General features: G+C 43.6%; 1 protein-coding gene across 2 annotated transcripts in view; it reads left to right on the top strand.

Annotated features, from left to right (window-relative positions):
• ADIPOR2 (adiponectin receptor 2) overlaps window positions 1-15,249 on the top strand; it is a 39,554-nt gene that overhangs the window by 16,898 nt on the left and 7,407 nt on the right. Inside the window, 5 exon segments of one of the 2 annotated variants that reach the window (NM_001314307.1) lie at window positions 4,150-4,349; window positions 10,933-11,052; window positions 14,895-14,937; window positions 14,939-14,992; window positions 14,995-15,066. In NM_001314307.1, the coding sequence (NP_001301236.1) occupies window positions 4,179-4,349; window positions 10,933-11,052; window positions 14,895-14,937; window positions 14,939-14,992; window positions 14,995-15,066 (460 nt within the window). In that variant the 5' untranslated portion in view covers window positions 4,150-4,178. 2 annotated transcript variants of the gene reach the window in all.

A 15,249-nucleotide genomic window follows, 5' to 3' on the forward strand; every position in this document is an offset into this window, starting at 1 on the left:
AACGTGGTGTGAGCACAGTTGACTGAGGGTCGAGAGATTAGGGGTTCCAGTCCTGACTTTGCAGTCTGCGCTTTGGTGTTCACTCTCCTGGATTTTTCACTTTGATTTTTACCCCAGCAAACTCCTCTTGTTGTTGTGCAGCCACTGAGTCCTGTCTGATGCTTTGTGACCCCGTGGACTGCAGCACACTTCCCTGGCCTTCACTGTCTCCCAGAGTTTGCTCAAACCCGTGTCCATTGAGTTGGTGATGCCAAGCAACCATCTTATCCTCTGTCATCCCCTTCTTCTGTCCTCAATTTTTCCCAGCATCAGGGTGTTTTCCAATGCATTAGCTCTTTGTATCAAGTGGCCAAAGTATTAGAGCTTCAGCATCAGTCCTTCCAATGATTATTCAGGGTTGATTTCCTTTAGGGTTGACTGGTTTGATCTCCTTGCAGTTCAGGGAACTCTCAAGAATCTTCTCTAGCACTACAATTCATAACTTTTTTAAAGAAGGATTTTGTCCAGTGTTAACTAATATGCTAGTATCACTTTTAATCCTAATAATACCTAGTTCTGTTTTCAAGCTCATTCTCTCTTCTGAATTCCAGACTTGTGTTTTCTGGTGCCAGCTGAACATTTCTTGCACTTCAGACCCCATTTCTGAAAACGAATTCATTCTTCTTCTATGAATTTACTTCTCCCATATCATCTCTTCATCTGAGTGAGTGGCGTCCTCTGTGCAGTCGACTGCCCAAGCAAAAAGCATGAGTCATCTGGGTTCTTTCTGTCGAGTCTTCATGGACCCTCATTCAGTTATCCAAATGTTGATTTTTCTCTACTGAGCATATCTTGAATTTGTCCCTGTTCTCTGACGTCTGAGCAGACCCTGGACTCCTTGCCTTGCATATTGCTGTTTTCTCCTCACAGAGTACCTTTCCTCTACTCTGCTTGGCAAACCCCCATTGCTTTTGGGCAGAGTAAGTGACACTTGAGTCTGCTCCTAGAACATATGAGGCCACTTTTCAGAGACCTTAGATCTGCTCTGCTTGCTGGAAGTTACCCAGGTTGACTTGTGTAGGATTTCTCCATCTGTTCATAGACTCAGAGCACCTCTCAGTTAACTTGTTTTTTCCTGCCAGCTGTTGTGTATTGGGTTCCTTTCTCCCCTCCCCCCACCTCTCTCTCTCAACTTCTGTGTAATACAGCAAGCATAACATTCATAGAATCTTGATGAATGAAAAATTTCTCTTTGAATAACTTAGAATATTAGAATAATTTAGAATGTGCTAACTATTCCCTTAGAATAACTCTTTGGATTAACAGATAATGGTACTCTGAAGTCTTAGTTTCCATCTCCATCTCACTCTCTTTTCCTGTTAAGAATCTTAGAGCAAATTAAAGCCTAATTCCAGATACTTCCCCTGTTTTTTATTCTTTTTAGCAAGAAAATCATTTATGCAAGTACTGTTGGACCATAGTTCCAGCTGCTCTTAGAGACTAATAGCCTTGGATAAGTAACCTAATCTCTGAGCCTCAGTTTCCACATCTGTATGATGGGGGGTAAAATACCCTAGAGGGCCATACGTAAGAATTATGTGAGATCCTGTGATACAGAATTTAACTTTGCCGATCCACAGTAAATGTTAGATCCCTCTTCCCTGAAACAGAGTGAAATGGTGGGTGTGAAACAGCTTTGTAAATAAGTATGTGTAAGCCACTAACATTGTTTCCTCTTTCAGAAGTGGGCATTTACAGCATAGTTTATAATCTCACTATTAGAATGTGCTTGCTCAGGCCCTTATGTGATAGGCACAGGCTCAGTTTTGGTGATCTTTAAAGATGGTGTTTGTTCTTGTTCTAAAAACTTGAGTGAACTCTTGCAACAAACTCAGATGGTTCATGAAGCTGCTGCTGCTACTGCTGCTGCTAAGTCACTTCAGTCATGTCCGACTCTGTGCGACCCCATAGACGGCAGCCCACCAGGCTCCCCTATCCCTGGGATTCTCCAGGCAAGAACACTGGAGTGGGAGTCTGACTTGAACTCGCGAGCTAATGCTTAGTCTTGTGTGTCCACACATGAACACTTAAGTGTGCCTTTCACCCTCTCGGCGTGCTGGCCAGGCCCTCCCACTTCACCCCACTCCTCCTTTCCCCCAGTAAGAATTTTGCATCTCCTGGGATTTATGAGCATAACATGTACCTTGGCTTCTTCCTGTTTTCATCTTTTTAGTTGGATTGGCTATGATAATCTCCTTATTTGGATATGTAACTTAAATCTCTAAAATAAGCTTTTGTCCTACGAATTTATGAGTTAGAGGGCCAAGGACTTGGAATTATTGAACTTCTAGGAAACTAATGTGATCCAGTTTAGAGACATAGTGATGACTTCTGAAAGTGTTTTTACCACTTAAGAACATTTAAATGTCATCCTATTCATTAAACATTTATGTGCACAGAGTCAGAGGGGTATGAAAGTGTGCTCTGGCCCTGAGGTTTTACCTTCCAGGGTAGTCCAGTTAGATTTCAAAACAGCTCAAAAATACTGTAGTTCTTTGGCCCATTTTTTGATTGGGTCGTTTATTTTTCTGGAATTGAGCTGCAGGAGTTGCTTGTATATTTTTGAGATTAGTTCTTTGTCAGTTGCTTCATTTGCTATTATTTTCTCCCATTCTGAAGGCTGTCTTTTCACCTTGCTTATAGTTTCCTTTATTGTGCAGAAGCTTTTAATTTTAATTAGGTCCCATTTGTTTATTTTTGCTTTTATTTCCAGTATTCTAGGAGGTGGGTCATAGAGGATCCTGCTGTGATTTATGTCGGAGAGTGTTTTGCCTATGTTCTCCTCTAGGAGTTGTATAGTTTCTGGTCTTACATTTAGATCTTTAATCCATTTGAGTTTATTTTTGTTTATGATGTTAGAAAGTGTTCAGGTTTCATTCTTTTACGAGTGGTTGACCAGTTTTCCCAGCACCACTTGTTAAAGAGATTTTTTCTCCGTTGTATATTCTTGCCTCCTTTGTCAAAGATAAGGTGTCCATAGGTACATGGATTTATCTCTGGGCTTTCTATTTTGTTCCATTGATCTATATTTCTGACTTTGTGCCAGTACCATACTGTCTTGATGACTGTGGCTTTGTAGTAGAGCCTGAAGTTAGGCAGGTTGATTCCTCCAGTTCCATGCTTCTTTTTCAAGGTTGCTTTGGCTATTTGAGGTTTTTTGTATTTCCATACAAATTGTGAAATTATTTGTTCTAGCTCTGTGAAAAATACTGTTGGTAGCTTGATAGGGATTGCATTGAATCTATAGATTGCTTTGGGTAGTATACTCATTTTCACTATATTGATTCTTCCGATCCATGAACACAGTATATTTCTCCATCTATTAGTGTCCTCTTTGATTTCTTTCACCAGTGTTTTATAGTTTTCTATGTATAGGTCTTTAGTTTCTTTAGGTAGATATATTTCAGACATTAAGCAACTTAAATGCAAAACATTACCAGTAATATATGCCCTGTCAGTCAGAGGCATTGCTTTATTTCATAAAAGTGTGGTGAATTTTTATTTCTTTACTTGTGAAGTAGAAATTAGAATACCCTGGAGAATCGTTGTGATGATGTAAATGAAATTGAATATATAAAACCTAGTTGTAGTACATAAAATCCACATATATTCTTTCTATATTAGGTATGTTTTTAACTGAAAGAGTAGTATATGGCATGCGGAAAAAAAAAACTGCAGGTAGAATAAAATGAAAAGTAAGCCGCCTCCCTCCTAACTCTAGGTTCTTCCTTGTGTATGTACTTGTGCATCGAAAACACAGTTTTGAATATTTAAATAGTTATCCTGTGTGCACAACTATACTTGTTTATGATTATATACTTTTATTATAATATGTAAGTGAGAATATTATACATGTATCTTTTGTATTCTGCTTTTTTCATTTAAAAGTAGATTTTGGCAGTCCTTTTTTTCAACAAAATAGGGGTTTTTCTATGCATTATTTATTGTTCTTAATGAGTACAGAAAATTTTAGTTTTAGTGTATAATAATACAACCTGTGTCTTCCCCCATCACTCATGCAAATATGTTAATGCAGAGCTTTCTCTCCTGTAGAATCAGCTCCGTATCCTAAACATCCATCCTCCCAAGAAGAAGGGACAGAAAGAAAGACCTCTTTGTCAGAAAGCCTCGGGTGTCCCATGAACGAGACAGAGGAAAGCCGGCTGGAGCACAGCAAGACTCCAGAGCCAGCTCTCAGGCTCAGGAAAGGGCACCAGCTCGATGGCGCGAGGAGCGGTGACAGTGATGCCCACCACGCCGGTCGGGAGCCTCTTGTAGAGGCGTCTGGCTTTTCTTCCTATTATAAAAAAGTAAGTTGGAAAAGACTCTGATGCTGGGAGGGATTGGGGGCAGGAGGAGAAGGGGATGACAGAGGATGAGATGATGGCTGGATGGCAGCACTGACTCAATGGACGTGAGTCTGAGTGAACTCCAGGAGTTGGTGATGGACGGGGAGGCCTGGCATGCTGCGATTCATGGGGTTGCAAAGAGTTGGACGCGACTGAACTGAACTTAACTGAAGTTAAAGAATGGTGAGTAAAAACAGATTTATGGGAATGTGGCTGGAGGAAAAATGTTAAAAATTTTGAGGACTCTGCTGGAGAGAAGATGGTATTTTGAAAAGGAACCTCGAGCACGTTTGTAAGGTTTTGAAATCTCTGAAGTTATCTAGGAGTTAGTCACACCTTTTCTGTTGACACGTAAAACCACACTTAAGCTGCCCTATCTTGTTGAATGAAATGGGTTTTGTAGTTACCATATATCCCTTATAGTTTGACCACGCTTTAGTGAGGGCATTGTCATTTCTGTTTTTGGAGAAATCCTGAGTGTATGCTGAAACTGCTTCTCCAGATGCTTTGTCTCGAGTGCATATCTTGGGAGTCAGTAGGCTTCTGGAAAAAGAACCTAGTCTTTTCTTTTACCTTCCAGAGGAAAGACCACCTTTTAAGTGACTCAAGCAACTCTGCCTGAAGAGCAAAGGTGTAGATGTCTGAGCAGGGCCACTGGTCAGTATGGCTGTCTTTATGCCAGTCCATACCGTGTCCACGACTGTAGCTTTGTAATATGTCTGGAAGCGTGATGCCTCCAGCTTTGTTGTTCTTTCTCAAGACTGATTTGACTGTTCGGAGTCCTTTGTCATTCCATATGAATTTTAGGATTGCTTTTTCTATGACTGGGGTTATCTAAAAGGAAGTGGAAATGTATTAAGCGAAACTAGATGAGGCTTGACTTGGTTCCTGAAGGACCGGAAAGCATTCCAGGCAAAGGGAGTAGCAGATGTGCAGACTGAGAAAGGGCACAGTGCTTTTAGGGAATAGCAGTAACGATAGTAGCTAAGCGTGTCAAGTGCACACTGGTGTATGCTGATGTGTGAATCTGCAGAATGTTCGGTATGGCTGGAATGAAGGACAGAGGGTACAGGGAATCAGTTTGTTAACAAGTAAGCCTAGACAGTGGAGCCTAAAATCCAGATCTTTAACCCTTGCCCCAATGTTCTATCAGCCAAAATTCTTTCTGAAGTGTGTAGTGTTATGTGTTGGTTGAAGGGCATAGACTATTATTTCTGGGTCTCTGATTCTAAAGCCTTGGCTCTTTAACTGTATTTGCTGAAGTTTATAGTTTGTGTTTCATAAGCATCTATAGATAACACAAAAGAGACATTTCAAACCAGGTTACCCTGATCTTTAGTTTTATGGCTTTATTTCATATCTCTGAGTTTTTAAGGTATAAAGTTAAATAAAGAGAGCAGCCTTTATGGTTGTCCTACTTTTCCTCTGCTCCAGATTCTTCCTCATAAATGGGGGCTGCAGCCAACTCTTCATTCATTCAACCTAGGATTTATTCTCTTGGACTGATGTGTGCTTTAACCAAACTCATAAGAATGCCACAGTTTGTTAGTTTATCATAAGAAAGCTGATTTGTCTGCCAGTCACTCCTGTCTGCCAATCACTTCATTTTCTTTTCTTGAGGTCTGCTTAGGAACTTCAATAAAGATTAAAAAACAGTTGCTTTGTGAGAATTAAAAAAAAAAAATTTGGATGATTTTAAAGATTTTTTCCATCAAACTTTGATAGAGAGAACTAGTCTTTAAGGTTAAGAGTATGTGTATTTCTAGGCAGACCAAAATGAATGTTCACAGAGACTAGCTGTTGAACTTACTATGTTGGATGATACCAGAAATGCAGTCATCAGCGCTTACTCTTTCAGCTTTTGTTTTGGACACCTTAGTTTCCGCTGACCCCTGTGTGTGTCTGGGCTAGGTATATCAGCTTACTAGTGCCCTTACTACACATTGCAGATTTCTAAATTTAAGGCTGGATTCAACCTGTCAACTTTGCAAAAAAACTACCAAGATATAGCCCGTTGATGTATCATTGAATCACTTTGCAGCACGCATGAAACTAACAGCATTGTAAGTTCACTGTACTTCAGTTAAAACAATGGTTAATTAAAAAAGGCAAGCAAGCAAACAGTAACTTGTTGACGAGATGAAGTGAAGTTTCTTACTGCAGTAAGAGTGAGCAGCACCCTCAGGGTCTTGTTTAGAAAGGCGAGGTTGTGGACAGCCATGTGTGTGGTTTGGGGCCTGACTGTCGTGGTTTATGGCAGGTACTTTCAGTACCGAGCTCATATTGACATCGCACAGAGTTTATGATAGTTTTGATAGTTGGAGCAAGTCTAGTGAGCACATACTTGGAAGGGAGCAGATTTGACCAGTTCAGCAACTGTACTAAGGAGCTGGTTGAGCAGTCTAATGTTAGTGAATTTTTGAGAAGTTCTGAAGCTCATAATGTCCCCTAGTAGTTTGTGTCCTTAATCTTCCTGGGCAGGTATTTTCTGAACACATGAAGTCATCTTGTATGGGGGCCTTAGCTTGTATTCCTTGTAATTACGTGGATACAGCAGGCCTCAGTTCTCAGACCTCTGGAGGGGCAAACACACTTTGACCCAGGTTTGGTGTCCTGGCCCTGGATACCTTTCCGTTTCCTCTACCTTTGTCTTCTCATCATGGACAGCATTACGATTATGATTAAGAACAGGTGGCAAGAATACTGTGCAAAAAAGTCCTAATGACTTGGATAACCATGATGGTGTGGTCACTCACCTAGGGCTAGACTTACTGGAGTGTGAAGTCCAGTCGGCCTTAGGAAGCATTAATGTAAGCAAAGCCAGTGGAGGTGATAGAATTCTAGCTGAGCTATTCAAAATCCTAAAAGATGATGCTTTTAAAGTGCTACACTTAAATGTCAACAAATTTGAAAAACTTAGTAGTGGCCAAAGGTCCAGAAAAGGCCAATTTTTATTCCACTCCCAAAGAACAGTAATGCCAAAGAATGTTCCAATTACCGTACAGTTGCACTCATTTCACATGTTAGCAAGGTTATGCTCAAATTCCTTCAAGCTAGCTTCAGCCGTACATGAACCAAGAGCTTCCAGATGTACAAACTGGCTTTAGAAAAGGTTGAGGAACCAGAAATCAAATTGTCAACATCCATTGGATCATAGAGAAAGTAAAGGAATTCCAGAAAAACATCTGCTTCATTGGCTATATGTGAATCACAACGCACTATGGAAAATTCTTAAAGAGATGGAAATACCAGACCACCTTACCTGTCTCTTGAGAAACCTGTATGCAGGTCAAGAAGGAGCAATTAGAACTGGACATGGAACAATGGACTGATTCAAAATTAGGAAAGGAGTATGTCAGGGCTGTATATTGTCACCTTATTTAACTTATATGCAGAGTGACATCATGTGAAATGCCAGGCTAGATGAATCACAAGGTGGAATCAAGATTGCTGGGAGAAATATCAACAACCTCAGACATGCAGATGATACCACTCTAATGGCAGAAAGTCAAGAGAAACTAAAGAGACTCTTGATGAGGGTGAAAGAGGAGAGTGAAAAATTCAACATTCAGAAAACTAGGATCCTGGTATCCAGTCGCATTGCTTCATGGCAAATAGAAGAGGAAAAAGTGGAAACAGTGACAAATTTTATTTTCTTGGGCTCCAAAGTCACTGCTGATGGTGACTGCAGCCATGAAATTAAAAGATGCTTGCTCCTTGGAAGGAAAGCTGTGATAAACCTAGGCAGTGTAATAAAGCAGAGACATCACTTTGTGGACATAGCTGTACATAGTCAAAGCTGTGGTTTTTCCAGTAGTCATGTACAGATGTGAGAGCTGGACCATAAAGAAGGCTGAGCACCGCAGAACTGATGCTTTTGAACTGTGGTGCTGGAGAAGACTCTTGAGAGTCCCTTGGACAGCACGGAGATCAAACTAGTCAGTCCTAAAGGAAATCAACCCTGAATATTCATTGCAAGGACTGATGCTGATGCTGATGCTGAAGCTCCAGTACTTAGGCTACCTGATTCCAAGAGCCGATTCACTGAAAAAGACCCTGATGCTGGGAAAGATTAAGGGCAAGAGGAGAAGGGGGTGATAGAGGATGAGATGGTTGGACGGCATCACTGATTCAATGGACATGAGTTTGAGCAAACTCCAGGAGATGAAGGACAGGGAAGCCTGGCGTACTGCAGTCCATGGGGTTACAAAGAGTTGGACACGACTGAGCAACTGAACGATTGTAGCCTGTGGCACTTGCCTACTGACGTTTAGTATGTAAATATGTAGTTTATGTCCAGCGATTCCCCTAAGTTTCAGCTGAACGGAACTAGTCTCTTTTCTTCAAAATAGTGCTTTTGCTTTTCCTTCTTGACAGTTCTTTCATCTTTCCAAAATTCTAATTCTAATGCAGCCTTTCCTGAGCTCCACATTCCGTTTCTAAACTGACTGTACCTTATTTTTGTTACAGTTATCTTTGTGGCTAATTTGGTCCCTTATTAGATTGTACACGCGTGGAAGGCAGAGACTGTATTTTGCTCACCTTTATAGAAAACGTCCTTTTAATAAATATTTATTAAACTGAACTGAGCTGAGCTGGGCTGAAGCAGACCAACACCCAGTAGACTGGTGGGTTATTGTCATTTTGTGTTAGACTTATCTTTAACGACTTTGGTCTTTATCACTCTGGTTCTCTTTCCAAAGGTAAAGTGCAGCCCGGAGAATTGACATTTTAGCTTGTACTTTGAATGGATCATCAGTTGGATATGGTGGTGTTTTGAGATATAACCCACTTTAACTCTTCTCACAGATGGACTTCACTGACGGGAGCAGGAAAGAGAGATTTGAAAGCGTCTTTGTACTCACTGCAGAGCGCTGGCGTCTCTTTCAGTGTAGGGACAGTGATTTATTCGTAGGAAGCCATGGAGCACTACGGATTCGGCCTTTACTTTAGGCAGCTTGGGTTTTCGCTGTTCCCCGTTCACACTGCCCTGTTTCTCTTCGTGATCCGTGTTGGTGACAGTCAGAGGTGTGACGACAGGGCAGAATGTGGCATGCGTTTACCCTCACGCGTGACCGCCTTGGATGCAGTTCGTTGTTGAGGCAGATCTTTGGGTCTGTGGTTTAGTGGCTACTGGAAGGGGAATTGAAAGTAATTTCCACTCCTGACAGGGTCATTCTTTAGAGTTCATATTGGAAGACAGAGGCTTTTATATGATGTGTATCGTGCCCAGCGCAGACTTTTCCAGACCTTCATCATGCGGCAGGGCTATAAACTTGCCCATGTGTCATGGAGAAAACATTTTTGTCCTTGTTCTGGCCACTTAATTCCTACTATGTTATCCTCTGTTTAACCAAGGAAGCTATATTTACCACCACCCACTCTGTGAAGAGGCCTAATTAGCAACTCTGCAATGCTTGACCACAATAAATAGCTATTTGTGGTCCTGTGTTTTAGACGTTTGTTTTTTGAGGGCATGTTTGTGAGTATTCTGTTATAAGAGGGCTCAGTAGCTGCAGTGCAGGGGATTATTTTGTTAATATTTTTGGTTGTGCTGGGTCTTTGTTGCTGCGTGTGAGCTTTCTCTAGTTGTGCTCTTCAGGCTTCTCGTGGTGGTGGCTTTTCCTGCTGTGGAGCACAGGTGCTAGGTGCACGGGCTCAGTAGCTGGAGCGGACAGGCTCGGTAGTGGCTTGCCCCCCCCTAGCTGGGGGCGTAGTGGTGCCTTGCTGGCCTCAGGCACACGGGCTCAGTAGCTGGAGCGGACAGGCTCAGTAGTGGTGCCTTGCTGGCCTCAGGCACACGGGCTCAGTAGTTTGGCATGTGGGCCCCGTCGTTGCAGTTCTGGGCTCTGGAGCGCAGGCTGTAGTTGTGGCACATGGGCTTAGCTGCCCCAGAGCGTGCGGTGGCATTCCCTCTCAGACCAGGGATCGAACCCATGTCCCCTGCACTGGCAGACGGATTCCCACCCACTATACCACCAGGGAAGTCCCTGCCTGATGTGCTATAGGTTTAGGTAAGAATACTGATATAGTAAGGTGGTTGTCAGGATTCAATTGAATGGCCTTGCTTTTGTGCTTGGTGTGCTTTAGGGATTTAGTAAATGGTTTTACAGTGTTTTTCCTCCTTTCCCCTAGAGCACTTAACTGCATTAGATTTATTTTACACGTTCCAGGTGGGATTCTTGGAGATTGTCCCCTCGGTAATTTCTCAGCTTTGTATATGTATATGTATTTGTATTTTGTGGTCTATAATTCTTACAACAAAAAACAAAGCATCCAAGGCCACTCCTGAACCTTGCTATGGAAACAAACAGGAATGCTGCTGCCGTAGTTTAATTGTCTGCAGAGAAGAATCAGGCACCTCTTATTTTTAGTACTCAGTACTTCTATAATAAACAGACCTTACTTCCTATATTGTTAACTTGTCTGAGGCCTTGTTTTAACCTTAAGAGATTTTCAGTGTAATTTTTTCAAGGAAAAGGTATTGTTCGTTTCCTCTGGCTCCTGACCTCTGTCCCCGACTGTCTCTGTGATTGCCTTGCAGAGCGTGGAGGAGTGTGAGTGCGATGATGGAGCATCTCAGGAAGATGAGGGGTTCATGGGCATGTCCCCCCTCCTGCAAGCCCACCATGCCATGGAGAGGATGGAGGAGTTTGTCTGTAAGGTAAGGTGGCTGCTCCTGGTCATTTCCACACTGTATGTTCAGTCCTTCCCAAACAAGTCTGCGAGTTAGGAGAGCAGGAGTGCCGTCCCTCTGGGGAGAGTGTGTGTCCCAGTGAGTGGGCTGCCTGCAGCAGCCCTCATAGAGGTTTGAGAAAACTAGATCCTCTAGCTGGGAAACCAGCTCACAGAGCAGATGTCTTACTGACCAGTTAGATAAGACAGAAGGAAGCAGAGTTGGGGTGCTCGATGCCTACAGGCCCTGAAATGAGTCTGCTCCGCAGCGTGCTCCTCCTCTCGGGGTCCAGTGGGTGATAGACTCTTCCTCAGGTAGGACTTGCCTCGTCTTCACACACATCCAGTGTTGTCAGTGTGGCTGGTATGTTTTCTGAGTCATTAGGATCCCTGTGGGGCTCTGTTCTGGAATTGGGGTTGCTTGTTTCGAAAACATGATCAGAGACCCTGATATCTATGGGTTTAGCCGCTTGATCCATCCGATCCTGACAGGTGTGACCTCAGGTCAACACAGTTCAACCTGTGTGTGTAAATTTATTATTAAACGATTTTGAAGAACTCTTGATCATTTAGAGAAAAATTTTTCTGACACTTTGCTTTTTCATGAGTTTTGTGAAACCAAGACTTTCTATGAATATAGTCTTAGATCCTAAAAACTAAATTTAGGTTTTTCTACATTTACAATGATGCTAGAAATAATTGGGGCCAGTTGACTTAGAGTCCTGTACTTTGGACCAGAGCTGAGAGGAAAACATTATAATCTGAATATAGACATCTCTTTCAAGACCAGAGGGATTTCAGGGAAAGGGTGGCAGAGTCTAAACATTTATGGATCTACTTTTAGAGCCCAGAAAATTTTAATCAGTGTTTGAAAACTGGTGGAAAAAAAGCCAATCGAAACATTAAACCCGTTCTAGTAATCACTATCTCAGAGTTAGAGCAGAGGGATACAAAAGATACATTTTGGTTTTCAAAAGCAAGTTTTTCCCTTAAATCTCAGAGTTGAGTATTCAGTGTCAGCCACTAGGGATTTTTATATTTATGGATCAGTGGGGTGCTGTAGGTAACTTGACTTTTTGTTCTCCTTTCTGAACCAAGAATACAGAGTAAGGCAAATAAAACTTTCCAGTTTAAGAGATAACAGGTGGTGAATAAATAGGACACTTGTTTGCTATAGACTATGATTTCCTGAAGGAAAGGAGTGGGTCATAAAATTATTATGAACCCCTATTATCCCGTAGAAGTGTGTCTGAGCGAAAGGGGCAGGCTTCCTGAGTCACCCCACCCACCGTGGCCAAGCTCCTGACTGTCCTTGATAAACCCGCCTGCCTGTATTTGGTGACACTGGATTCTATTTCTTGGAAGCAAGTAAACAGACAGTTGAGAATGCAGTGTCCTGCCACCTTGCTCGTGTGCTTTACCTTGTGGGGAAGGCTTTTCTACAGAAATAGAGGGAGTAAATAAAGTCATTTAGGCTTTAGAGAGTGTTTGTGTTTGGCGTCTCTTTTATTCCAGCCTTCAGTCGCTGCTAGTCTACCATCATAGTCTGGCCCGTGTGGACATAGAGGTCTTCTGCGGGTCATTTTTTTTTTTCTAAATATGTTTTGTTTATCATATGGTCTAACACCACCCTAGTGAGCCATTGCTAAGATGTTTGATTAGGCATTGCCCTTGTCAAGCTTATAAACAAAGGTGTCTTTGACTAAGCTTGACCTTGTTCTTCCTGCTTGGAGTTGAGGGGGGAGAATACCTGTCTGGTCAGCATTTGGCTGCCCTGCCGGTTGAGCCACGGGTGCAATGTAACGATGGAGGCACAGCGCCTGGGCCCAGCCTTCAGAGGCCAGAGTGTGTGTTTAGAAACCTCAGGGAAAGCCGCTCTGACACTGTGTACCGGTGTCACTGGTAAGAGCTAGTAACTGCTCGTGTGATAACACAGTAGCTCTCCTCATACAATCACAGCAGAGCTGTTTGCAGGCTGTGAACTGCCTGGAGGGAGGCGAGGATTGGTTTCCATCTTAGAAAATAAAGTTCTCTCCAAGTAAAGCTGAGTAGCAGCATCTGGTTACAGATGAGTTTATTTTGTTGCACGTTAGGAACCACCAGTGGGAGGGCAGGTGAGCACAGGCCTGGGGTTGGGAGGAGAGTGGAGACGGATCGTGAGTGCCATTGTGAGGGGGTCATTGCTATTCTCGGTTTTTCGTCCCACCCCAGTGGAGTGCAGGGAGGGGCGGGGTGGGGTGGGCACGGTGGCCGGCAGGTGGGGGTCCAAGGGGAAGCCCCAGGTGGATGTGCTTCTGCCTCTTCCTCGGCGTCTGTTTGGCTCAGCAAGGGCAGGTTAGTTGAGGTGGAAGTGATCTTACGGTGTGAGCTCGCTGGGCTGAGAGTCGTGAAAGGAGTGGAGTGATGAGGCTGGCGTGTTTTTTAGGAGGGGCTCCCCCACCCCCATCTCTTTCCTTTAGAGCCTGACAGGGGAGTGGCAGTGAGGAAGAGGGGACCTGAAGGGCTGGAGGCTGCGCTCCTTGGCGGCTCCCCAGGCTCGAGCTCTCGGGTGGCCGCCTGTGGGGACAGCAGGGTTGCGCACCACCTTTGGGGTTGGGGAGCTGGGGGTCATTTCTGTGCATCCTCATAAGTTCCCACACTCGTGTCCTCGTTTTATAAACGAGAAAACTGAGGCTTGAGGATTTTTGTAGTTAATGAAGACTCCTTCAACTGGGTAATGGCAGAGATCCAAGGTTTTCCGACCCCTTTGCTCTTTCTTTCTACTTGATTATATTTGCTGTGATTGGAAGAGAAAGCAAAGGAGAGGGAGGCAATTTTAGCAAAAGGTGCCTAAGTGTGATTCTACGTTTTTTCCCCACCAACAGGAATATTAAGTATAAAAACGGTCTTACTTAATACAACAGGGGTTTTCCTGGTATGTATTAGGGGCTTCCCTGGTAACTCAGTTGGTAAAGAGTCCAGCTGCAATGCGTGAGCCCCCAGTTCGATTCCTGGGTTGCAAAGATCTGCTGAAGAAGGGAGAGGCTACCCACTCCCGTATGCTTGGGCTTCCCTGGTGGCTCAGCTGGTAAAGAGTCTGCCTGAAATGCGGGAGACCTGGGTTTGATCCCTGGGTCCGGAAGATTCCCTGGAGAGGAGAAAGGCCACCAACTAGAGTATTCTGGCCTGGAGAATTCCATGGACTGTATAGTCCACAGGGTTACAAAGAATCGGACATGACTGAGCGATTCTCTTCTCCCTTCATGGAGAAGGGAATGGCAACCCACTCCAGTGTTCGTGCCTGGAGAATTCCATGCACAGAGCAGCCTGGTGGGGTACAGTCCATTGGGTCACAGAGAGTCAGACACTACTGAGTGATTAACACAAAGTCTGTCGTGAAGGATGGAGGAGGAGCATCTGTACGGGCAGGACTCCAGCCTCTCATCTTGCCTTGGCCGGACTGAAACAGAGCTGGAAAGCACTTTTTTTTTCTTCTTGGCCATGTCTTGTGGCTTGCCCATGTCAGTTCCCTGACTCAGGACTGAACCCAGGCCCTCCCCAGTGAAAGCGCAGAATCCTAACCATTAGGCCACCAGGGAAGTCGCCTGGGTATTTTCTGTAACTTCATTTGCGCTTTCCTTTTCCTTAGAAAAGCTCCCCTACCCAATAAAAAGAATGTATTTTTTCCTCAGTCAGTTTTTTCAGAATATAGGCCATTATGCCTTTGAATGCGTTTGTCTTTCTAAAGATAGTTTACTTTATCTCATTGTAAGGCAGTGCGGTAAGAGATAGCCGTCACTGTTGCTAAATCTACAGTTAAACCCACAGAAGGATTTGCTGATCCTCTTCCAGGTCTGGGAAGGTCGATGGCGAGTGATCCCTCACGACGTGCTACCTGAGTGGCTCAAGGATAATGACTTCCTCCTACATGGACACCGGCCCCCGATGCCTTCTTTCCGCGCCTGTTTTAAGAGCATTTTCAGAATACACACTGAGACAGGCAACATCTGGACACATCTCTTGGGTATGTTGAGTAATAATGATTAATGTGACCTTTCTGGTCCTCCCCCCACTGCTGTATGTAAGGGTAAGGACAGAACTTAGAAAGTGTGTTTTGAATTTGCCGTTTTTGTTTGCTGGATTGTTTGTGACGCAGCTCCTCGGTGGTGTCTCTGGTTGTCCCAGTTTACACTAGGTTTTCAGACAT

This window comes from Capra hircus, chromosome 5 (assembly GCF_001704415.2).
Source record: "Capra hircus breed San Clemente chromosome 5, ASM170441v1, whole genome shotgun sequence".
Classification (NCBI taxonomy): domain Eukaryota; kingdom Metazoa; phylum Chordata; class Mammalia; order Artiodactyla; family Bovidae; genus Capra; species Capra hircus.